Source organism: Chiloscyllium punctatum, chromosome 5, assembly GCF_047496795.1.
Source record: "Chiloscyllium punctatum isolate Juve2018m chromosome 5, sChiPun1.3, whole genome shotgun sequence".
Taxonomy (NCBI): Eukaryota; Metazoa; Chordata; class Chondrichthyes; order Orectolobiformes; family Hemiscylliidae; genus Chiloscyllium; species Chiloscyllium punctatum.
In genome coordinates this window covers 105,353,278-105,378,586 of record NC_092743.1, presented here as the reverse complement: position 1 = coordinate 105,378,586, position 25,309 = coordinate 105,353,278, and the positions used below count along the sequence as shown (strand labels likewise).

The 25,309-nt window shown below is 40.1% G+C and overlaps 2 protein-coding genes across 5 annotated transcripts in view; one reads left to right on the top strand and one right to left on the bottom strand.

The window, feature by feature from the left end:
* Positions 1–2,245, top strand: part of ano10a (anoctamin 10a) — a 66,052-nt gene extending 63,807 nt beyond the window's left edge. For both annotated transcript variants that reach the window (XM_072570956.1, XM_072570955.1), the window contains exon 13: positions 1,701–2,245. In XM_072570956.1, the coding sequence (XP_072427057.1) occupies positions 1,701–1,754 (54 nt within the window). In that variant the 3' untranslated portion in view covers positions 1,755–2,245. The remainder of the gene's footprint in view (positions 1–1,700) is intronic.
* A 5,905-nt stretch (positions 2,246–8,150) lies between these two features.
* snrka (SNF related kinase a) overlaps positions 8,151–25,309 on the bottom strand; it is a 47,601-nt gene continuing 30,442 nt past the window's right edge. For all 3 annotated transcript variants that reach the window (XM_072570951.1, XM_072570952.1, XM_072570954.1), the window contains exons 3-6: positions 24,051–24,192; positions 17,869–18,081; positions 15,922–16,056; positions 8,151–11,113 (exon numbers count right to left, since the gene is read on the bottom strand). In XM_072570951.1, coding sequence (XP_072427052.1) covers positions 9,931–11,113; positions 15,922–16,056; positions 17,869–18,081; positions 24,051–24,192 — 1,673 coding nt within the window. In that variant the 3' untranslated portion in view covers positions 8,151–9,930. The remainder of the gene's footprint in view (positions 11,114–15,921; positions 16,057–17,868; positions 18,082–24,050; positions 24,193–25,309) is intronic.

Genomic DNA, 25,309 nt, shown 5'->3' with positions numbered 1-25,309 from the left:
TCAGTCACACAGGATGGAGCTTAAAATAACCACACAGTCTGTTTCTTCACCTAGAGAGGTTGCGTGTAAACCCTGGGCTGAATTTTCACTGTTACCTCTGGCTGTTAGCAGATTGACTTTGTCTTACACTCAGGGTGTAAAATTGGACATTGTCACTATCTATTCTAAATCCAACAGTAAAAGTGAATATTTGCCTCTGAATATTAAGTTGTTAAATCACTCATTATTCATTCATTTTTAAACTTCTGAGATCTGAAATTTGAGAATCTGCTGATCTTAATTGTTGTTTTACACCATATCATTTAAGTATTTATCTGCTTTCCTCTTTGAAAGCTGCATGTTTAAAAAAAATGTTTATTCATGGAATATAGGCAGCACTATCAAGGCCAGCATGTTTGCTTTGTCCTTAACTGGCTGGCTTGGCTATTCCAAAGGGCAGTTAAGCCTCAACCACATTTCAGTGGGTCTGGCGTTATCATTCAGGCCAGACTGGATAAGGATGGCAGATTTTGTTCCCTAAAGGATGTTAATGAGCCAAATGGGTTTTTACAACAATCTGGTAATAACATGGACACAATTACTGAGACTAGCGTTTTATTATTTTGATTAGACTTTTTAATGCATTGAAATTGTCAGTAGCTGTGGGAATACCTCCCAAAGTGTTCAGATTGTTACTCCAGCCTTCAGTAATTAGTTATCCCTGTTCCACGATATTAACGTAGAGTCCCTACAGTGCAGAAACAGGCCCTTTGGCCCAAATACTCCACACTGACCCTTTGAAGAGTATTCCACCCAAGCTCATTCTCCTACCCTATTACTCTACTCTACATTTACCCCTAACTAAGACATCCCTGAACACTGTGGGCAATTTAGCATGGCCAATCTACCTAACATGTGGAAGGAAACTGGAGCACTTGGAGGAAGAACACACACAGACACTGGGAGAATGTGCCAGCTCCGCACAGACAGTCGCCTGAGGCTGGAATTGAACCTGGGTCCCTGATGCTGTGAAGCAACAGTGCTAACCACTGAGCCACCATTTTGCAAGAAAGTCCTGCCAACTTGCCTCTATTCATTATACATCACAATCTGCTCAACTCTCGATTTGATGTCCATGGCCACATTCTGCTGCTGTTCATTCGATTCTCAGTCCAGAATATTTAAACATGAGCTTAACTGGAAGAGTCCTGACATAGACTGCTTTGAAATGTCATCCACCTCAATATTACAGTCAGTGAAACTGGAACCTTGTGTTCGATATCATGAGTCTCTGCATATGTACTGCAGAGCTAATTTCAAGTTAACCTTTTGTCCAAACATTGTCCCTACAACCTTAGCGCAACATCCTTTATTGGGTCAGTGTAATGTTTCTATCCCTGATAGCAATCATCCATTCAGCTTGTGTGAGCAGGACTCCCACAAGGAAGTGCAGTTTTGTCCTGTGAGCTTTATTCGTGGGAAACTGTACTGAGAACTCAGACTTAATAAATAATGGAGAGGAAAATATTTTCATCCCTTAAAACTGAATGGTATTTGGATTTAAAAAAAGAGGTGAAACAAATGTGTAGCAATCCATTGCACTATACATTACCCTCCAAGGATGCACTTGACTGTTGGTATTGACTACAATGTTGTAGTTATTAAGGTGGCAAAAACTCTTTTTCTGGACATGTTTTGTAAATATATGTTTGTTCCCACAGCAAATGAAGGAAGCTGATGAGTCCCTCAAAAAGGAACAGCAAAAGATGAAATGAGAAAAGAAAACAAAGTCAAGAAGATTTAGTGTAAAGTGAATACGACGGACCTTAATCAACTTAAGCTATACACCAAAATGTATTATCAATAAGTAATGGGTGTGAAAAATATGTATTGCGTGAAAACTCTACAAAGCATGGTGCTAAATATAATCAATTCTTTTGTAAATTTATTCACTAATTCTCGCATGAAATGTTACCATTTAGTTTATCTAAACTATATAAACCTATTTTCACTGTAGAATAAAGCATTAATCAGGATGTGTGTGTGTGTGTGTGCATGGATAACCAAAAGGAGATTTATCCCAGCTGACCAACGTTTCAAGCGGACAGCTAGCAATTTTCCCAGTAACGGGCTACGTGCAGTGTGAATGCTCAGAATATGAGTCGGTAAAAATTTCAACTGCTCTTTATCTTGAATTTGTAAAAGATGGAATGGTTTGAGATTTTATTTTTAAAAAAAACTATAAATCATAAATACAAATACACTACTTGAACTTCTAGCATTTTAATTTAGTAAAGTGTATTGGAGCAAGTGACTTTTAAACCAAACTGCTGATATTAAAATCATTGTAAATTAATAATTATCTTACTTTACACCCATTTTTATTGACCAGCTTCATCCTATCCTGGTGGTAGCCTTCGGGTTCATGGGTTTTATATAATCTTTTCCCCTACTTATGAAAGATCCAAAACTAGGGATCAGGAATATGGTAGTTACTAATAAATACACAATGGAGTTCAGGATAAACTTCTTTACCCAGAGAGTGACCAAGATTTGCAACTCAGTACCACAGGCAGGTTGGTGCACATAGCATATGTAATTTTAAGCTGAGATAGATCAGCATATGAGGTGGAGAAAGGAAAAGCTGTGAAGGAGTAAAGTGGGAACTTGCAACACTCCATTCTCTCAGGTTCAATTTTGATATTGTTATTAAAGTTGATGAGACATGCTGTATCTGTCTGCTGTGCTGACCTTTACCTAGCAGAGACTAAATGACAATTCTGATATTTTCCTCCAATTTCCTGCTGGATCATGTACCCACCACTGACTATTCCTCCACTGTTTCCAGAGCTGTCACTGATTTCTTCCCTCTACAGTCTCCAAACTCTTAGTCCCCTGCTCTGCCTCTGATCCAAAATGCACAATCAGGACTACCACAGAACACCCATTGTTTCAGCCTGTTCAGCCAGGGCAGTACAGTGGCTTAGTGGTTAGCACTGCTGCCTTAGTGCTAGTTTGATTCCACGCTTGGGTAACTGTGTGGAGTTTGCACATTCTCTCTGTCCGTGTGGATTTCTTCCAAGTGCTCCAGTTTCCTCCTGGTCTACAGATGTGAAGGTTAGGTGGACTGACTGTGCTTGAGAGTGTGGTGCTGGAAAAACACAAATCAGACAGCATCCAAGGAGCAGGACAATTGACATTTTGGGCATAAGCCCTTCATCAGGAATTATAGAGACCATACCATGCCTGAAACGTCAATTCTCCTGCTCCTGAAATGCTACCTGACCTACTGTGCTTTTCCAGCACTTGACTCTGATCTCCAACAAGCACGGATTGACTGTGCTAACTTGCCCATAGTATCTGGGATATGCAGGAGCACAGTGATTGGATTGGATGGTGGGTCTAGTTGGGATGCTTTTTGGAGAATCAGTATGGACTAGATGGCCCGAATGGCTTGCTTTCACACTGTAGGGATTGTATATCTTCTTTCTAACTCAATTTCTTCTCCCTTTGTTCAATCTTTTACACTCTTCATCCATAGTTTTTTCGATGACTGGCAATTTAACACATTTCATGCTATCCTCTTTCCCCTGCCTCATGGAACCAGGATAGGGAATCACTTGTCTTTATCTTACATTTCTCTAACCTGCCATCATTTTAAAAAACCATTGCAATTCCACCTGCCATCATTGAAAACAAAATCTCACTAGTCCTCTGCTTTCACCATTCCAAACAGCCTGCAGCCTCATTAACACACTGGTCCAGCCCTAAGGCACCTCAAACAACCCTCATTTTCCTACGACACTTTTCTGTACAACACCCAAAGACCCAAACATTTCCACATGGGGAAAAAAAATTCATTAACAACAATGTTGGATCATGTGATTAGTAATTTATTAGTCTGGATAGATGACTGACTGATTAACAGAAGATAGAAAGTCAGGATAAACGGGTTTGTTTTCTGGATGGCAAGATGTTACTAGTTGAATGTTGGCTTTTATAGCTAAGGGAGTAGAATATAAAGGTAAGGAAATGTTGTAGTTTTAGTCCCCTTATTTGAGGAAAGATGTAGTGGTATTGGAGGCATTTCAGAGGAGATTCACTAGTTTGATTGATCCCAGAGAGGATGGGTCATATAAAGAGATTGAAAAGTTCAGGCCTATAATTCTCTGGAATTTTAGAAGATGTGCAGGTCAGGTGAATTGGCCATGCTAAATTGCCCGTAGTGTTAGGTAAGGGGTAGATGTAGGGGTATGGGTGGGTACGCTTCGGCGGGGGGGTGTGGACTTGTTGGGCCGAAGGGCCTGTTTCCACACTGTAAGTAATCTAAAAAAAAGAATGAGGGGAGATAAATTGAGGTATTCAAGATGATAAAAGGTGTGAATAAAATAGAGGTAGAGTGGATGCTTCATCTTGTGGGGCATTCTAGGAGGAGAGCTCAGTCTTAGGATAATGGGTAGCAAATTTACAACAGAGTTGAGGAGAAACCACTTCTCTCAAAGGTTGGGAGTCTGGAATTTGCTACCCCAAAATGCAGTGGATGCTGGGACAGTGACTAAATTTGAGGAGGAATTAAATCTTTAATTGGTTGAAGGGATATGGAGAGAAGGTAGAATGGGGTAAAGGGCTGATCGAATGGGAGAGGGGATTCGATAGGCTGAATGACCTGGTTCTGCTTCTTATGACCTTATCAGGCAAGTGCTTTCAAGAACAACTTATTCCATGTGAAGGAGGCTATTAGCATGCTGGCCTTCATAACAAGAGGGATCGAGTATAGAAGCAAAGAGGTTCTTCTGCAGCTGTACAGGGCCCTGGTGAGACCACACCTGGAGTACTGTGTGCAGTTCTAGTCTCCAAATTTGAGGAAAGACATTCTGGCTATTAAAGGAGTGCAGTGTAGGTTCACGAGGTCAATTCCTGGAATAGCAGGATTACCTTACACTGAAAGACTGCAGCGACTGGGCTTGTATATCCTTGAGTTTAGAAGATTGAGAGGGGATCTGATTGAGACATAAGATTATTAAAAGGATTGGACACTCTGGAGGCAGGAAACATGTTTCCGCTGATGGGAGAGTGCCGAACAACTTAAAAATACAGGATAGACCATTTAGGACAGAGATGAGGAGAAACTTCTTCACCCAGAAAGTGGTGGCTGTGTGGAATGCTTTGCCCCAGAGGGCAGTGGAGCCCCAGTCTCTGGCTTCATTTAAGAAAGAGTTGGATAGAGCTCTCAAGGATTGTGGAATCAAGGGTTATGGAGATAAGGCAGGAACAGGATACTGATCAAGGATGATCAGCCATGATCATATTGAATGGTGGTGCAGGCTCGAAGGGCAGAATAGCCTACTCCTGCATCTATTATCTTTTCCGACTACATATATGACCCTAAGCTTTTCATTGGTTATCATTTTAATTCTCCATCTTGCTCCCCTCTTGACTGCATTCAGCTGATACAGTTCCATTGAAACTGAACACAAGTTCAAGGAACAGTGACTCCTACTTTGATAAGGAAATTTACAACCTTCCAGACTCAACATGGTGTTTAAAAATCCTGGATCATAACTTACATCACCAACTTGTTTTTTTCTTCCTCATTTCCTATCTTGAATTTGTATTGTTTGTACTTCTGCTAGATCTTTTATTTTAAAAATTGCCATATCACTTCCTTTTGGCTTAGCACCACAACTTATGTCTTAAAACCAACCTCTGTTCAAGCACCACCTTTTCACATGCTGAAACCCTGCTAAGTTTTTAAATCAGTTCTGATTTAAGTTAGACTGACGACATTTATTTTCTGACTCCCTCCACAGATGCTACCAGACCTGTCAAGTATTTCCAGCATTAGAAATTAAAAGCAAATTCTTGCTTTGTATTAAAGTGAGAAGAGGCCTATGTGAATCATAAACACATTTTCCAATTGAGCAAAATGCCTGTTTAAGTAATTCAGGACAATACAGTCTTCTGAAATAAATTGAGCGCTCTGGCTGCTTTCATTGCCCCCAGGTTTAGGTTAATAAGTTTATTCTTACAAACACCCACTGACTGTGTTGACTTTGTTTCCAAATGGCCTTTGAAAGGAATATTTGAGCATTAAAATTGAGAGTGCATTAGATTAACAACTGTGGACAGTGTTCTGACCTGATACATCTCTTTGGCTGCATGTCAAGATGCAAAATGGAGCTACAACATGGAAATAACTAAAATTCCCTGCTAGAGTATACAGGGTAGGAGTAGGTCCCTTGATTTAAACACTGGTAACTAGCACCTGTACCATATGTTCATCTCAAGTGCTTGATAGTTTGGTGAATCAAGGTACCCTGATCTAAAGCATGGATAATAGTGCTGCTATTTACTGGCACCTTTGAAATGGTAGTGTTCCAAAGTATTTTCAACAGAATGATTAAAAACTTCTCTTTAATATATTCCTTGGAACAATATTAAGTTGAGAGTTATGGAAAGAGTTCCAGAGCCCTATGGCTTTAAGAGGTGTATTTTGTCTTGATTTCTTTTGAGAGATTGAACGAGAAGCACCAAGCAGTCTGTGGTAGCACAAACAGCTTGAGGCGCCTTGGGTGTTTTTTTTTTAAAAACACTTGGAACAATAGAAGCAGCCTGGATGTGTGTGGCCAGCATTCAGACCAGGATTTCTAGGTTTTTTTACATTTTTAGATTTGGCATAAGCTGCAGTTTTGAAGCAGCAGCTACTCCCCCCTCTCCCCCACTTCTCTGTTAAACCAAGACACTAGAGTTTCTCTTCCTAATGTGGACACTGCATATAAGAAAATCAGATTTCTGAATTTGCCTTTTGATAAAGCACGTATTTATGGGATGTTACTAATATTGGAACAGTTAATTAGTAATAGTTACTGTATCTATTACTGTTACATTTTCCAATAATGTTATTCCAATTTCTTCTTTTATTGCATTTTAACTTTAGAGTTCAAATAAATTGTTTTGCTTCACGCAGAGTAGTTTGACCAGTCAAATTGCATCTGAAACACAGCATTTGCCTTTAAAAATAAGGGAAAGTTAGTGTCTAGGCCACCTTAAAATATTTTGAAGGAGTCTTACCTGGTCTGGTCCACAACTTCAGGAACCAGACAACTGGAAGCACAATGGTGAACAGATAGAAATCAGATGCTCAAGAGGCCAGAATTTAGAACAGCACAGACATCATTTGGCTGGGTAAGCTAAAGCATGAAAGGATTTGAAAACAATGTCTCAATTTACAAGTTTTCAAACTTATCAATCAGGAAACCAATATGAATGAGCAAACATCTACATGGTTAGTAAATGAGTTGGAAAATAGAGAACAGAATTTCAGATAAGCTGAAATTTGCAAAAAGGCTTCAAGGCAATTTAGACAACTTCAATGGGTGGAAAAAAAATGAATGTCAAAATGTAGACTCTGTACATCATTTCTTTATTTCCAATGTCCTTGTGCACTGGTCACTGAAAGCTAGCATTCAAGTGCAAAAACAGGAAGTCAAATGGTATATTTGGTTATACAGCAAACTTGGTTTAACTGGCACCTAGTGAACCAGCACTTAAACTGGTAAAAATTATACATCTGAAATACCAGACATTTATTGTACTATCATGATCTCGTGCTGTCTGATTAGTCAGTTGAGGGCACGAATGAGAAGACTCTCTGCCAGTACATTTTATTTAAGTGATTTATGCTGTAAATAAAGTAGGACAGTGATGTGCAGAGCATTACATTTCTATTATTGCGTTTTAATATGATGTAGACCACTAGATCGATAGGAATATTTTATCAACTGGTATACGTACGGTCTCATGCATGCCAGTTAGTAGAACAAATTTTGACATTTATGAATTATGATAAATGGAGCTGTTTGAGCATTTTCTGGATTGAGAAATTATCTTCAATAAAATTTAAGTCATCAGCTTAATGTATGGTGTTGTCTATGGAAAGTCAGACATTGGACTTGAGGAAAAAGAAAATCTGGAGTTAAGAAATGGGGTTTATGGCCCTTAATTGCTGGAAGGGCCTGGCTTTCTGCGCTAATGATTGTCCAGCAATCCTTAGGTCTGAATCAACACATTTATACAAATGGTAAGATTGCTGGAAGTAGAAGGCCTGATTACCAGTGTGTTCCTTTCGTCACAGTTGTAACAATGCTCAGTTTGAAAGAATCACTGATTGATAATAAGTCAGCCACACTTTTTTATTCAGATGTGAATATATAAATTTGAGAACAGGTTGGAGCTTGGGATGCCATGTTTTTAGACTGTTACATTATTTGGTCCAATAACATTCATAAGTAGTGGTTACTCTTTCTGTTCTTTGCACCAAACGATGCATCACAAAATATAACACATGCACAATCAATTGGGACAACTCTAACCAGAATACATACATGTTTAACATTGGGTATTTCCACCACATTAATCTAATACAACGGACAGCTGTACATAGTCACTGCTATTACCCTCAGTACCATGTAAACACAAATATTTACAGTTCTTGTACAAATACACAGGGTTGGAGAGTTCTAAAAGGTGCCATCACGAGGCTATACATCATAAAGTACAAACTATTTACAATAATACATTAACTTAGCTGCAACTACACAACTGCTGTGAATTCCTTCACTATTTAAATGTTTCCACAATTAAAATCAGATTATTAAAAACTGGAATGCCAATACATAAGTGTAAGTGACTAACCCACCCCAATTCCAAGGCAGTGTTTGGTTTGGAATATTCTTCCATAACTAGACGACTGACTGGAAGTTTGTTTTTCCCTGCAAAGCCCACAGATCTACATTTCAGGGAAGGATTGATAAATTAGAAAGGGTTTAGTTTTTTTTAACTCCACACTAAATCAAAAAGAAAACATTGTGTGAAATTTTTGCAAAATGTTCTAGTTACAAACAGTTTCCTATTTGGATTCAATCACTACTGACCCTCCTACGGATCATCATAAATTTTCAACTGGGGCCTTGAAATGTTGATCTGTAGACACCTAGAGATCATTCCCTTCAACAGAAAGTACGTGGACAGAATTTCAGACCTTACACTGCAACACATAAGCAGCAAGTAATTCACATTTCTTTTAAAAAAAATTACACTGACACTTGTCTTTCCAACAGATTACATCTTATTGGCTGGCAAAAAACAATACAACTTAGTTTCATATTTCCAGTCACATCACAGATTACCCCATCAAGCTGACAGAACAAGCAAATGCAAACATACAGACTAAGAGACAGGCTAACCTGAATATAGTGCTCTCTCCATTAGAGGGGCAACATTGTGCCCTAAGCAGTGGCAGAGTTACTTACCACCATTTACTCTGTCCATTTATAGCACCTTAAAATTCATGCTTGCTTGCCTGCCTGATCCTGAGTTTGAGTCAACACAGATCAACTTGTACTGATGTGAGCTCACTGCATACAAGTTATAACTCTTTGTGTGGCTGTTCTATAGAGAGCTGATCATCAGCCTTGGAATATTAAAATACTTATACAGGAGCTGCAACATTTCAGTTATTGCTTTGATTCTTTTCTGTCAGATGCGATGGAGCATGCCACTTAACCGGCATCCTTTGAGCAGATGGTTTAAATATCAAGATTTGTTGGATTCTCCCTTAAGTGCTGTATTTGGAGCTACAAAGTGCTCCATTTACTTTAATTGCATTTAGTTTCATTAAACACACAAATGGGGTGATTGTAAACGCCTAAGTTTATACAGATATTAAAATTCTGCCCAGCTCATGGTTTTCTTGTTGGGAAATTAAAGTAGTAGCAAGCAGCATGCACAAAGACCATGCATTGTCAAGATATTGAACAAAAATTCAAAACAGCAATAAATAACTCTCAAAGCCCATTTAAAAGCTCAAGACTGAAAAAGTCTATTTCACTGTGCTAAGTCAGTCACAAACCATAACCAGCAAGGACAACAATTAGAACAGACTCAAACTATTTAAATAACTTGACAGCAACTGGTCTGACTGGAGGAACATAACAATCCATCCTTCGGGTTACGCTGAATATTCACAGAAATAGTTTTCTCACAGAGAGGTAGCTGTAGAACATTGTTTTTCAAGTTCATGTTGTTCTCTTTTGACATTTCCAGCTCATTCAGCAGGTCAGCCATTTGGTTAGAATAGAACTTCCTGTTGCAGGAGGGGGAAGCTCGCTCCATAATATTGCTGGAACTGATGCACATTTTCCAGGTTGACTTCTCATGAATGCATATCGTTGAAGTTGGTTCAATGATGTACCTGCTACCATTTCCACAATGCCATTGTGACCCCAGGCAGAGACTCATCAGCTTCAGACTCTCCATCAAATCCTCTGCAGCTTTGGACTGGGATGTATATCCTTGGCTTGTACAGCTGCGAGTTGTTCCTGTGTTGTTGGTGCTCCCACTGGAATCATTGGAAGGACTGCCTCCACCTTTGTTACCATCACTTGGGCTGCTCTTGTCAAGACCGGCATTACCATCACCTGGTTTGCCCTGTCCACTTCCATCCCCTCCACTTCCTGGAGGTCCTTCGCCGCTATCACGACGATGCCAGGAGTAAGTGAATCCTCCATCTTTGTCTAGAAGTCTGCGGCTCTCTGAATCATCATCACTAGTTTCTGAGCTGCTGCAACTTGAACCTCGCCCTTGATTTTTCCGTTTATGATACCGTTTGTGTACAGTACTTGGAGAAGCTATATTCATCTTTAGCCGACTGAGTTTGGGAGGTAGGTTTTCATCCATGTCGAAATCATCATCAGATTCTCCCTCCTCGAAGATCTGATTAAGCACAGGAGCACTCTTCCTGGTTGTAAGCCGGTTTGTTATAGAAGGTTTACGTCGCAAAACCACTTGAGTAGGAAGAGGAGCTGCTTTTTTGTCATCATCATCGTCCTCCTCATCCTCCTCTACTCTGAACAGACATGTCCTATTGCTTGTGCCAGTCTTTCCTGCTGACCCAACAATTGATGACTCCTCTTTCTTTACTGGCTCATTAGGTTTCATTCGGTGCCCATTAATAATAGATTCTGCAGTGCGAGCTGGTGAACAGACAACAGGAATAGATACAGGATGGATGATGGGCGATGCTGTGATGTCTTCAATATCCTTGGGCACATCAATTTTTGTAGGCCAGGACTGCCTAAATTAAAAGAAAAAAAAGCTTCATGTCATCCATTTTTCACTTCAGCTATTTAACAATAAACAAAACAATCATGCTTAATATTAAATGTTTAGGAGACCAGAGATCACAATCTATGACCATTTAAGTAATATTCTATAATTCTGTTTATCTCACCCCTTGAAGTTGTCCAAATTCCCTTGAAGCTTTTTTTTTTTGCAAATTTCAGCTCATCTGACATTCAGTTCCCCATTTTTCAACTTGTTTACTAACCATATAAATGCTTGCTCATTCATATTTGTTTCCGGTTTGATAATGTTTCAATTTATAAGTTTTCAAACTTGTTTTCAAATCCCTCCATTCTCTAACCTGCTCCAGCCACAAGGTGTCTGTGCTATTCTCAAGCTTCTGATTTTTATCGATTCACTATTGACAGCTAGGCTTCAACATCTCTGGTTCCTAAGTTCTGGGACTCTCTCCCAAACTCCCTCTACTTAGCTCGCTCTTTAGTATATTCTATGGAATGGTGTTAAATTTTGGTTAATAATGCTTCTTGAAAACGCTTTAGAATGTTTGACCATTCTGTCTCCTTAGTGTTCATATAAGCTTACTGTGATGGTAATGGAGTTTCTATGAAATAATCCTCTGTATATAGTGAGCAATACAAGTTAAGTTCTTTATGCTAAAGGATAAGCACTTAATTCCTGAAATGCAAAACAGAATCAATTAAAGTAAATTAACTATTGTAACAAAGCTGATAAAGTGCCTTGAAAGTGCTAATCAACCCAGAGATTTATCAGAGTTTCAAGCTCAGACAATGCTAGGAAGGAGGTAGATCAAAATCGTCTTAGTTCCTCAGCCAGTGTAAAACGTTTGCCACTTTGCATAGTAAACATTATCTTTGGGAGGTCATAGCATTTGCTGAAGAGTGAAAGTGGCCACCATGCTCAATGATGAGAAATTTATTTAAAGTAAAGTCTGATCTCAATCTGTGTTGGTAATGAGACCAGATAAAGTCATTCAAACAAATATTGTAAAAGAATTGCTGACAAAACTACAGTCATCTGGTTGTTGCTTCAAAAAGGTGGTCAGTATACAGGTCATTTCATAAACTGACAAAGCAGATCTTTGAATTAGTGCTTTCACAACTGACAAGTAATAAACCCACCAAAGAAAACGTGAGCATGTATCTGGATAGATAAGATCACCTTTGAGCACAGGCATAGTTTGGACAAGGACAACTCGTTTGTTATCAGAGAAACTGAGGCCATGATCATAACAGACTTTAGAGAATTATTACCAAGTTCAGCAAAAACAAAAAAAAACTGCACCATATTCACTCAAACAGCTGTAAGGAACATAATTGTGTGATAACTAATCTTGAAGAGCTAGACAGTTAGAGGTTCAGTGAAATTACAAATATGAAATGTTGGTGAATACAGTCTGCAGGACCCTAAACGCACTGGCTTGAGGGAAATAGTAAGTAATTTGGCAGTTCTTTGTACAGAAACCTGTGACTGTTTGTTTTGTAGATATATGCTAATTATTTTTATTTTTCCATAATTATAGAATTTATTTTTCTAAGCAAGATCTCAGTAAATGTATCATAGAAAAACAATATATGGGAGAGCAGCAAAATTCCCACCCCAGGAGTCACTAAAGCATATGGGAAAATTCAATCACCTGAGCAACCACTTGGAAAAATAGCGTCAGCCTGCAAGTGTCAGCTCTGAAGCACTGCTCCTTTAAATCAGAGGCTGATTCTATCCATGCTTAGAGAGGGAGAGAGGGAGAGAGGGATGGAACAGACGTGGGGCAGGTGTGTCTGCGTAGAATACCAAGATGGAGGGAGGGAATGATAAGACCCCAAGAAAAAAAAAGGGAGGGAACGGACCCTCAAAGAGAAAGCCTGGCATTGAACCCTGAAAAGAGAGAATGTGGGAGGAAGGGAACTGACCCCAAAAGAGAGCAGGGTGGGGACAGACAGACAGGGGGACAAATCCTAAAATGGAATTTCAGATCCAGAAAGGGAAGTGGGTCCCCAACACAACAAGTCAAGCGGGGAGGGAGGGAGGGAGGGAGGGAGGGACAGCCCCAAAAGGGAGGGTGGGTTCCCAACAGCAAAAGAGGGAGGGTGGTATCCCTGACAGAGAAAAAAAGTGAAAGAAAACTACATGAAGGGGAAAAGAACAATGATGCATGGGGTATGGGAATGAACGAGACTGCAAAATGTGATTCAGGAGACTAGCTGAGGTGGAAGCTGCAAAGGGGAATGGCAACAAACAGAAGGGAAAGAGGCTGTAAGTCAGAATGGGGATGGATAAGGAGGAAGGGATTGCAAGAAGAGAATAGTGATGGCGGAAGAGGAATCTGTAAGTAGATGATTGGTACTGAGGAGGCAGCAAGAAGTTGCTATGCCAGCGAGATTGAGTTTGTAAACTGAATGGAGGAGGAGACTGCAAGACCCAGGTGTGACAATGAAACTGAAAAAAACACAGATGGAGAAGCTGAACATTTTCAAAACTATCAACAAAGAAATACTCGGCCAACATGGCACCAGGAAGACTTGAAATGTGTTATTTGCAAATGAATGTGGAAACTCTGGTTTCAGGCTGCAAAAATAGCAGGAAACAAATGGCAGGGAGAGCAGGAGACAATAATCTAGATACTACTACATTTTTTATGTTTTTTTGATCATTCATGGTAATAGAGCTCAAATCCTAAGGCTATATAACTGATATATACACACACACACACACCAGTCCATCAAATTGAATTGTGAATACTCATGCACGCTCCAATATCTCATTGTAACAATCTCAACAACCAGCCTGTTTCAGAGGCCTGCTAATGTAATTCTGGAGATGTCATGTATCCTGTGCAGCACACAGGTTTACATAGCTTTTGTTGTGGCTAAGTACACCACTATCCACAGAAACACATACCTGAAGCCAACCTAAATGTCTGTTGTCCAAACTCTGATTTGAGTCAGAAAAATATGAACTAGTTCTTCCAGATTTAAATCAGTACAACAATAAACTAATGCCCCACATGTCTTTCCACGTCTGCATAATAAAATGTTTTTTTTAGCATTACTTGAGACAGGTACTGCCCAGAATTCTGGAAGGACTTGTTACTATACATTAATTCCTGAGAATAAAGACAGGGCTGGAGTTTAAGCTCATATGAAAGATCATTGCATTCACTTAGTACAGCACGATAATTTTAACTTTACATTGCATACACAAGTCTTGTGTGGGAACAGTAACCATTTTGGAGGCAAGATAGGCATCCTTGATCCAAAAAGAAATGACCAATTTGCTCTCAGTCCATAAATAAACCATGCCAAAAATCTTAATATTTATCCCTCAAGCACTATATATTCAAAATTTATCTAATTCCATTGAGCTTTAAGTAAATTCAATTAAAGCAAGGGATTTAGAATTGTAGGAGAAAATGACGACCACAGACGGAGATCAGAACCAAAAAGTGTGGCACTGGAAAAACACAGCAAGTCAGGCAGCATCTGAGGAGCAGGAGAATTGACGTTTTGAGCATTAGCCCTTCATTAGGAAGGATTTAGAATTATACTCTAGTTATTTCAGCAAATCTTTTATCTTAGATATCTGTATTTGCAGGAAAATGAATTAGCAGAGCAGTTCACTCAAAACTCTAAAAACTGAGAGATAAACTCTCAAGGAGAAAATAATTCCTCAGGTGAAAAACAATTACTCAAAACTTCCCTCCCCAGTGAATCTAGTGACCCCAACAGAAAATTGTCTTTAGTTCTTACAAATAAACTGTTTACACTAAATTAAACTTGGAAACAGCTGTTCTGAACACTTCAGTGCAACCTCTGGGTCCCCTAAAATTAAATGCATCAGGAATAAAGGGCACCTATTGTGCATCTTACCAGGCCCAGGATTTGCAACTCCTCCTTAAGGACAGTCTACCAAGCAGATATATACCTTCAGAACTGTCAGTATGGGCAATTTGATCAGAACTGGCAACACCCTTAAAAGGTGAAGGTAAGGACTGCTGATGCCAGAAATTAGAGTTAAGATTAGTGGTGCTGAAAAAACACAGCAGGTCAGAAAGCGCCACACTCTCAACACCCTCAAAAGGGCACTCGTAGTGCACATACTACAGAGCAGTGAGTGTATTTAGGCAAAAAGTTTAACACTGCAAAACCCAAAAGAATAATCTGTAGAATACTTTGCTCATCACATGCATATTTCTATGAAATACCTCCATGAAACACACCAGATTAAAACTGTAAAGGTGAAGTCACCATATTCCAATTTGAACATTGGGCTGCTCTCTCATTAAAAAAAAGAGAGACTGGTGGCGGTTTAACTTAAGGAATACCATGCCTCAAGCAAGGGGAGAGGATGAAGAGGAAGGACCTTCATGGTAACCTCAGCCAATGCTGCAATTGAATCCACATATCATTCTACATCAAAACCTGACAACTGAACAAACCAATCCTGCAGAATGTAGATAACTGTCACAATACCGTAGCTATTCTTATCCAAGTATGGATGAGAGATGGACAACAGCGTCACAGGATTTGGGAGAGCAAGTACGAGAACGTGTGCGAAATTGAGGCTGCAATAATGTGAGTGTGTGTTTATGGTGGATAGCTTCGTGCTAACAAACTAAGTGTAACGTTATTTCCAGGTTGCAGGAGGCAATGTCAGATCCAGCATCATGAGCAGTGCATCTACATAGTGGATCCAAAAACTAAGGATATTACTATCGAAAGATGTGCTCTGTATTTCTAGAAAATCCATGTTAACCATCAATCTACAGCCTCAGTTTGTCCTTACCTGAACTGAGCTTTGATATGGCTTGGACTAGGAGATCGGTTCCTGACTTCTTTTTCTTGTTTTTCCTTTAAGATCCTCTCAGCCAGCAAAAAGTAAGTGGCAGTGATGTGATTGTACTTGTTACTTTCCAAGGCCCTTAAAACAAAAGTCAGCAGCAAAATCTCCCATTAGAAGCCATTTAGAAATCTATGATTTATATCAATCTATTTGTTAGAAACATTCTTTGGGACAGGTTTAAAATAAGCTACATTAACAATATGCTGACAACCATCTATTAACTTTTATTATATTTGCAATCAAAATAGGAGCAGTAACCAGATAATAAGGTACCATTATGCTCAAATTAAATTGCATAAATCTTGAACTGACAATCACATCCATATCCAATAAACTGTGAGTGGAACTGTAGTCCATTTTGCACTGACCTAATGCTATTGTGAAGTAAACTTTCTACCACAACCAAGATTTTTAAATGGCTTTTCACTGGAACGAAGCAGAATGTTTACTGTATGGTTTTGTAAAATTCATCAAGAATAGGTGTTCCTTACACTAGTACATCTCCCAAGTTTCTCTCAGTCAGACAATAAGGACTGTTAAGCTACATCCTGTAAAGTAAGTTATTCTACTGTACTGGAGGTGCCCTCAAGGCCGCATATCCCAAATAATTTTAATATTTTTAATTTAAAAAAAGGGTAAATCATAATTTAAATCAATTTGGTTGAAAAAGCTGGAAGAGTTCTGTTCTAGCCGGCAGTTAAAGTGCTCAGCTTTAAGGCACGCAGTCTTGTCTCTTTTCTGATAATTGTGCTACATCTGTAACAAAATGTGACATGTTTAATATAACGAAGAAAATGAACTCTGGTAATGATTTTGTACAGCATTTATATCTAGCCACATTCATTTATTTTCTAGATATTATGTTTTGTTACAAATGTCAAGTAACTTTAAAATACTGTTTCTAGGCTGCATCCTTAACTTTCACAAGCACATTCCAAAGATTCCCGATTAAATAGTTCATTGCTGGATTCTCCATAATTGTGACTTCAGCCTACAAGGGACAACTGCACCATAGCAGACTAATGCTGCAGAGCACTATGTAATACAACACCTACTGTAGTCAACCTGCTAGAAACCTGACATTTGTTCCCTATTTATTTTCTTGCGAGCACTGCATCTAACATAAAACCTGCACTTAATGTTTGGTAATTTGGAGAACAAACAGATATTTCAATAAACATCTTCCATATTAGATGTATTAGGCAAGCCACATTTTTAGAACAATGCAGAGAATAAATCAGCAAAGCAAATCTTCCATGCTAATGGAAAATAACATCACAACTGTAGATGCAAAGGATTACCATTTTGGAAAGTTAGTGAAGATTATATTTTTATGACTCAGTACTAAAGATGAGCATTATCTGTTTATTCCTTTGCAGTCTGAATGCATGTACTAAAATCTAATAGCCAAAATCAACAGAGGCACAATTTCAAATTTTTTCTCTCAATTTGCATTTCAAAGAATATTCTATTTTACTATATTGCATATATTTGCTGCAACTGCCATCAAGTCATTTAATTTAAGATTAATTAAACGATGGTTTACAGAAAAAAAAACTCAACAGTGTTAAAGATGTGCAGGTTAGGTGAATTGGCCACGCTTAATTGCCTATAGTGTTCAGGTAGGTGTAGGCTAGGTCCATTAGTCGGGGTAAATGTTGAGTAATAGGGTTAGGGGAATGGGTCTAGGTGGGTTACTCTTCAGAGAGTCATTGTCGACTTGTTGGGTCGAAGGACCTGTTTCCAAACGGTAAGGATTCTATGAAACGCATCAACACCAGAAATTAAAGAGCACATATATTTTAAACAATATGTCTATAATATCTTCCAGAAAACAATGCCGATACTGATACGGTCTTGTGCTTTGCCCACCAGGCTCTCTCAACTTACTCAACAATGGTTTCTCGGTCTGCTATTTCACCAAGCACCATGCGTTGGATAATGCCATTGTGCTCCTCCTCAGAGAGATTCTTGTAAGAGACAAGAGGGATGTTGCACTTTGTTGCAGGCGAGGGATCAATACCTCGAAGCCAGGGGTGGTCCTCTATCTCTTCCAACGAAGCTCTTCGCTTAGGGTCCCTCTGCAGCATTCGATTAATGAGACTGTTGAAAAGTCATAAAAGTAAACATTCGTGAATATTGCCTTCTAGGTCTTGTATAAGGGAACGTAATACCCAAACATTAAGCAGAACTGTAGCGGAGCTTGAAAATGGATGTATACCGTTTTGGATACTTGTGGGGGGACTTACCAGGGGTAAGTAACGGGGCTCAGGCCTCTGGCACGGAGCCTGTCCCCGCTACTCAGAAGGGAAGGGTGGAGAAGAGCAGAGCAATAATAATTGGGGACTCGATAGTTCGGGGCACAGATAGGCGGTTTTGTGGGAACGAGAGAGACTCACGTTTGGTATGTTGCCTCCCAGGTGCAAGGGTACGTGATGTCTCTGATCGTGTTTTCCGGGTCCTTAAGGGGGAGGAGGAGCAGCCTGAAGTCGTGGTCCATATTGGCACCAATGACATAGGTAGGAGGAGTGCTGAGGATGTTAGACAGGCTTTTAGGGAGCTAGGTTGGAAGCTCAGAGTTAGAACGAACAGAGTTGTTGTCTCTGGTTTGTTACCGTGCCACGTGATAGAGAGTCGAGGAATAGGGAGAGAGAACAGTTAAATGCGTGGCTACAGGGATGGTGCAGGAGGGAGGGATTTCGGTACTTGGATAACTGGGGTTCTTTCTGGGGAAGGTGGGACCTCTATAAACAGGATGGTCTGCACCTGAACCTGAGGGGCACCAGTATCCTTGGGGGGAGGTTTGCTAGTGCTCTTGGGGGGGGGTGGTTTAAACTAACTCTGCAGGGGCATGGGAACCCAGACTGTAGCTTTAGGGTGCAGGACCTGGAGTGTAGGGAGGTTAGGAATATGGCATCAATCTTAAAGGAGGGTGCCTGTAAACAGAAGAGTGGCTTGAAGTGTGTATACTTTAATGCCAGAAGTATATGAAATAAGGTAGGTGAACTCGCAGCGTGGGTTGGTACCTGGGACTTCGATGTTGTGGCTATTACGGAGACGTGGCTAGATCAGGGACAGGATTGGCTGTTGCAGGTTCCAGGGTTTAAATGTTTTAGTAGGGTCAGAGGTGGGGGTAAAAAGGGGGGGGGGGGGGGGGGGGGGGGGAGTGGCTTTGCTTGTCAAAGATAGTATTACAGCGGTGGAAAGGAAGATGGATGAAGATTTGCCATCTGAGGTAGTTTGGGTTGAGGTTAGGAATAGGAGAGGTGAGGTCACCCTGTTAGGAGTCTTTTACAGGCCTCCTAATAGTCCTAGAATCATTGAAGAAAGGATTGCGAAGATGATTCAGGAGAAGAGTGACAGTAATAGGGTGATTGTTATGGGAGACTTTAACTTTCCTGATATTGATTGGGAAAGCTATAGCTCAAGTTCGTTAGATGGGTCAGTGTTTGTGCAATGTGTGCAGGAGAGTTTCCTGACACAATATGTAGATAAGCCAACAAGAGGTGAGGCCATACTGGATTTGGTTCTGGGTAACGAACCAGGCCAGGTATTAGAACTAGAGGTAGGTGAGCACTTTGGGGACAGTGACCACAATTCGGTGATTTTTACTCTAGTGATGGAGAGGGATAGGTGTGTACTACAGGGCAAGAGTTATAGCTGGGGGCAGGGAAATTATGATGCGTTGAGGCATGACTTAGGATGTGTGGATTGGAAAAGTAGATTCCAAGGCAAGAGCGTAATTGATATGTGGAACTTGTTCAAGGAGCAACTATTGAGTGTCCTTGATAAGTACGTACCGATCAGGCAGGGAGGAAAGGGTCGTGTGAGGGAGCCGTGGTTTAATAAGGAGTTGGAATCCCTTGTTAAATGGAAGAGGGCGGCCTTTGTAAAGATGAGGCGTGAAGGTTCAATAGGGGCGATTGAGAGTTATAAGGTAGCCCGGAAGGACCTGAAGAGAGAGCTAAGAGCAGCAAGGAGGGGACATGAAAGGTCCTTAGTTGGTAGGATTAGGGAAAACCCTAAGGCTTTCTATAGGTATGTTAGGAATAAAAGAATGACTAGGGAAGGAATAGGTCCAATCAAGGATAGTAATGGGAAGTTGCGTGTGGAGGCTGAAGAGATTGGGGAGGCGCTGAATGAATACTTTTCGTCAGTATTCACTCAGGAACAGGACATTGTTGTCGATATGAATACTGAGGCACGAATAAGTAGAATGGATGGCTTTGAGATATGTAGAGAAGAGGTGTTGGAAATTCTGGCAAGGGTGAAAATAGATAAGTCCCCTGGGCCTGATGGCATTTATCCTAGGATTCTCTGGGAAGCAAGGGAGGAGATTGCAGAGGCATTGGCCTTGATTTTTGTGTCCTCTTTGTCGACAGGAGTAGTGCCAGAGGACTGGAGGCTAGCAAACGTGGTTCCCTTGTTCAAGAAGGGGAGTAGGGATAATCCTAGTAACTATAGGCCAGTGAGTCTCACTTCTGTTGTGGGCAAAGTCTTAGAGAGAATTGTAAGGGATAGGATTTATGCACATCTGGATAAGAATGATGTGATCAAGGATAGTCAGCATGGTTTTGTGAAGGGCAGGTCGTGCCTCACAAACCTTATTGAATTCTTTGAGAAGGTGACTAAGGAGGTAGATGAGGGGAAAGCGGTAGATGTGGTATATATGGATTTTAGTAAGGCGTTTGATAAGGTCCCCCATGGTAGGCTACTGCAGAAAATACAGAGATATGGCATTGAGGGTGAGTTGGAGGTTTGGATTAGGAATTGGCTCTCTGGAAGAAGACAGAGGGTAGTAGTTGATGGCAAAGGTTCATCTTGGAGTGCCGTCACTAGCGGTGTTCCGCAAGGATCTGTTTTGGGACCATTGCTGTTTGTCATTTTTATAAATGACCTGGAGGAAGGGTTAGAAGGTTGGGTGAGCAAGTTTGCGGATGATACAAAAGTCGACGGAGTTGTAGACAGTGAGGAAGGATGTGGCAGGTTACAGCGGGATATAGAGAAGCTGCAGAGCTGGGCAGAAAGGTGGCAAATGGAGTTCAATGTAGCTAAGTGTGAAGTGATTCACTTTGGTAAGAGTAATAAAAAGATAGATTACTGGGCTAATGGTAGACTACTTGGTAGTGTGGAAGAGCAGAGGGATCTTGGTGTCCATGTACACAGATTTCTGAAAGTTGCCACCCAGGTAAATAGTGCAGTGAAGGCGGCATATGGCGTACTGGCTTTTATTGGTAGAGGAATTGAGTTCTGGAGTCCTGAGGTCATGCTGCAGTTGTATAAGACTCTGGTGCGGCCGCATCTGGAATATTGTGTGCAGTTTTGGTCGCCATACTATAGGAAGGATGTGGAGGCACTGGAACGGGTGCAGAGGAAGTTTACCAGGATGTTGCCTGATATGGTAGGAAGATCCTATGAGGAAAGGCTGAGGCACTTGGGGTTGTTTTCATTGGAGAAAAGAAGGTTTAGGGGTGATTTGATAGAGGTGTACAAGATGATTAGGGGGTTAGATAGGGTTGACAGTGAGAACCTTTTTCCACCTATGGAGTCAGCTATTACAAGGGGGCATAGCTTTAAATTAAGGGGGGGTAGATATAGGACTGATGTTAGGGGTAGGGTCTTCACTCAGCGAGTCGTAAGTTCATGGAATGCCCTGCCAGTAGCAGTAGTGGACTCTCCCTCTTTATGGGTATTTAAGCGGGCATTGGATAGGTATATGGAGGATAGTGGGTTAGTGTAGGTTAGGTGGGCTTTGATCGGCGCAACATCGAGGGCCGAAGGGCCTGTACTGCGCTGTATTCTTCTATGTTCTATGTAAATCTGAGGATTGCTCAGTAAAACCCTCTCTATGGATTTAAGGTCTAGAAGATAGACCAAACCTAGTCAGTATGTTTTAACTTAAAAGGAAGTGGAACAAGGAAGTAACAATGACTAAAAAGTCAGTGTGATAAGTCTAGGCCTTTTAAAATGGTAAACTTAATGTTTGCTGTTATTCAGCTTAACAGGAATATAACGAACAGGTAATATTAATCTTTTTGACCAAATAAAATGGATGTTTGCCTCCTCCACAAAACAAAATTAGGATGCCAACTAGGACTGAACATCAGATTAAAAATATGATACTATTTCATTTTTGGAGTTAGAAGTATTTCATGTATATTTTAAAATATTTTAATGGAAGACACACCTCAAGCTCTACTAAAGTCCAACAATGTTGTGTTGCAACTTATATATTTTTTAAAATGTGGAGTACAGGTGAAAAACTGGCGCAATAAACGCATCAGTGCAGTCATAAATTTTACTCATTTTCAAAATCTCTTGGAAAAGTAAAAATAATCCCCATTTACTCCTTGACCAACTTAAACCCTCAAAATGTATTTAATGTTACAGGTGATCCTTTTCTTTAAATTAAAGCTTTATTGTTTCATTTAATGTTTTTACTTTCCATTTGCTCCTCTCCTAATGTGGATGGCAGACAGTTCAAGTTGAAATTCAAACATTGTGCTCACCACTGATAACTGAGCACTTTACTTGAGTCAAATCATTTTAAGTTTCTCTCAATAGTGCCTGCAATCAAGCAAAAAGGGAAGCAGCAAAAGCAGTGAACCATGCATGCAAATTGTTTTTTTAAATTCACTTGTGGGCACGACTGGCTGGTCAACATTTATTGCCTGACCATAGTTGCCCTTGAGAAGATGGTGGTGAGTTCCCTTCTTGAACTGCTGCAGTCCAAGTGTAGATTTACCCACAATGCCCTTAACGGATGCAATTCTAGGATTTTGACCCAACAACACTGAACAATATATTTCCAAGTCAGAATAATGAGCAACTCGGCAGGGAAATCTCAGGTGAGGGTGTTGCCACCTTGTCCTTTAGATGGAAGCGTTCGTAGGTTTGGAAGGTGCTATTTAAGGACCTTGGGTGAATTTCTATCATGCACATTGTAGATAGCACAAACTGCTGCTACGGAGCATTGGTGGTGGTGCAGGGAGTGGGTGTTTGTGGATGTTGTGCCAATCAAGCGGGCTGCTTTGCCCTGATGTTTCATCACCACACTAGGTAACATCTTCAGGTTCACTGAAGATATTACCTAGTGACAAAACATCTGAAAATGAATTTTCCAGCTCAGCAAGCAAACCTACATCCTGAAACTCAACAGGAGCTTCAAATCTTCTCAAACCTCGTTAAGACTTTGGGGAACTCAACACAAGTTACTCATCACAGTATTCCCAGCATCTGATTTGTTCTTGTAGCCACTGTGTTCATGTGGTGAATCAATTAAGTTTCTGGTCAATGGTAACCCCAAAAATAGTGAGGGTATTCAGTGATGGCAACACGACTGAATGCCAAAGGGTAGTGGTGAGATTGTCACTATTAGAAATGGTCATTGGCACCACAGAAATGCCAGGCAAATGTTACTTTCCACTTGTCAGCCCAAGCCTGGATATTGTCCAGAACTTGTTACATTTGAAGATGGACTGCTTTAGTATCTGAGGAGTTGCGATTGGTGCTGAATATTGCACAATTAGTCATCGGCAAACATTCCCACTTCTGACTTTATTATGGAAGAAGGTCACTGGTGTAGCAGCTGAAGATGGTTGGGCTTAGGATACTACCCTGAGAAACTCCTACAGAGATATCCTGGGGCCAAGATGACTGACCAACAACCACAACCAAATGTACGACTAATAGCTCACATTTTCATTCCGAAGATAATCAAAATTAATCTTCAGTTCAAACTTGGAATGTCTGCCCACCTTAGATATTAGAAGCTTACAGATGCAATATAAAAATGGACAGATTTGTCTAGACTTGCCTAAAAATCCAAGATTCTATGCAACAGTAGGATATCAAGAGATATTATGAATTGTGTCCAGCTGGCACAATAGCCTTATTTTGTGGAAATGCCAAACTTGGAAACTCATGCATTATACCTCTATGTAAAATGCAGCTGTTATAAATGCACAATGCTGTTATTAAATACTTTTACATCACTTAGAAAGATCAAAAACTGTGCAGAAACAACAAATATGAAAATAAAGCTCTGATAAAAAAATGATAGTTCCACTTACTCCTTGCATTCTTTGGATATATGGGACGGTACTGTATATTTGCAGTCCATAATCATGGTAAGTGTCTCACTGTCATTTGCCTCTTGAAATGGAGGTTGGCCACATACCAACATGAAAAGTATAACTCCCAGGCTCCAGATATCTGAAAAGAGAGAGATGGGGATGGATGCAGAAACTATTAAAACAGAATAATCAAATTGTTACGATTTGGAGGTACCAGTGTTGGACTGGAGTGTTAAAAATCACAACACCAGGTTATAGTCCAACAGGTTTATTTGGAAGCACTAGCTTTCTGAGCACTGCACTTTCACCAGGTGGTTGTGGAGTATAAGATTGCAAGACTCAGAAGTTACAGCAAACATTTACAGTGTAATGCAACTGAAATTATACAGTAGCGCCTTGAAATACGAACGACCCCATTTACAAACAAATCGGTTTACAAACAGCATTGTACATAAAATTTTACTTCAATATACGTACAAAATTCAACATATGAACGAAGGTACAAGCAGTTAGTCTTTGGAGCGTGCGCAGTTAGTCTTTGGTGTGCGCTGTGAACGCTATCCGAACAATGGGAAAAACTGATTCAGTTTGCGAACTTGGTCCCGGAACGGATTAAGTTCGTAAATTGAGGCGCTACTGTATATTGAAAAAGAACTTGTTTGTTAAGTCTCTCATCTTTTAGGCCCTTCACACCTTCAATGCATTCTCTGAGACAATATGGCACCTATTGTTAAAGTTCACTTGCGAATGTAACTTTTTTTAAAAAAAAGTTTGAGGTTTACATAAGAAAGAACTGAAACCAACATAGTAATTCTAAAAGACAAGACACTTAAACAATCCAGGTCTTTTTCAATATATAAATTTCAGTTGCATCACACACTAAACTTTTGCTACAAATTGTCTCTCTTATGGTCTCATACTCCACAACCACCTGAAGGTGCAGTGCTCCAAAAGCTAGTGCTTTGTAATAAACCTGTTGGACTATAACCTAGTGCATGATTTTTAACTTCATAAAATTGTTACAACTATCTGCAAGGCCAAGTGAAGTTAATCCTTTTCTGTAGGCTGGAAACTCCTTTCAGAGACTCATGTAATTTCTTTTCTAAAGCCACAATTAAATCTGTCTCCACTATACACACTCTAAGAAGACTATTCTGAATGTTAGTGTGACTTCTATTATCAATCACGGTCCTCTGATCCTGAACTTATCTGACAAGGGTAATAATTTGGCTATGTACCCTGCTCACTTTTTTTTT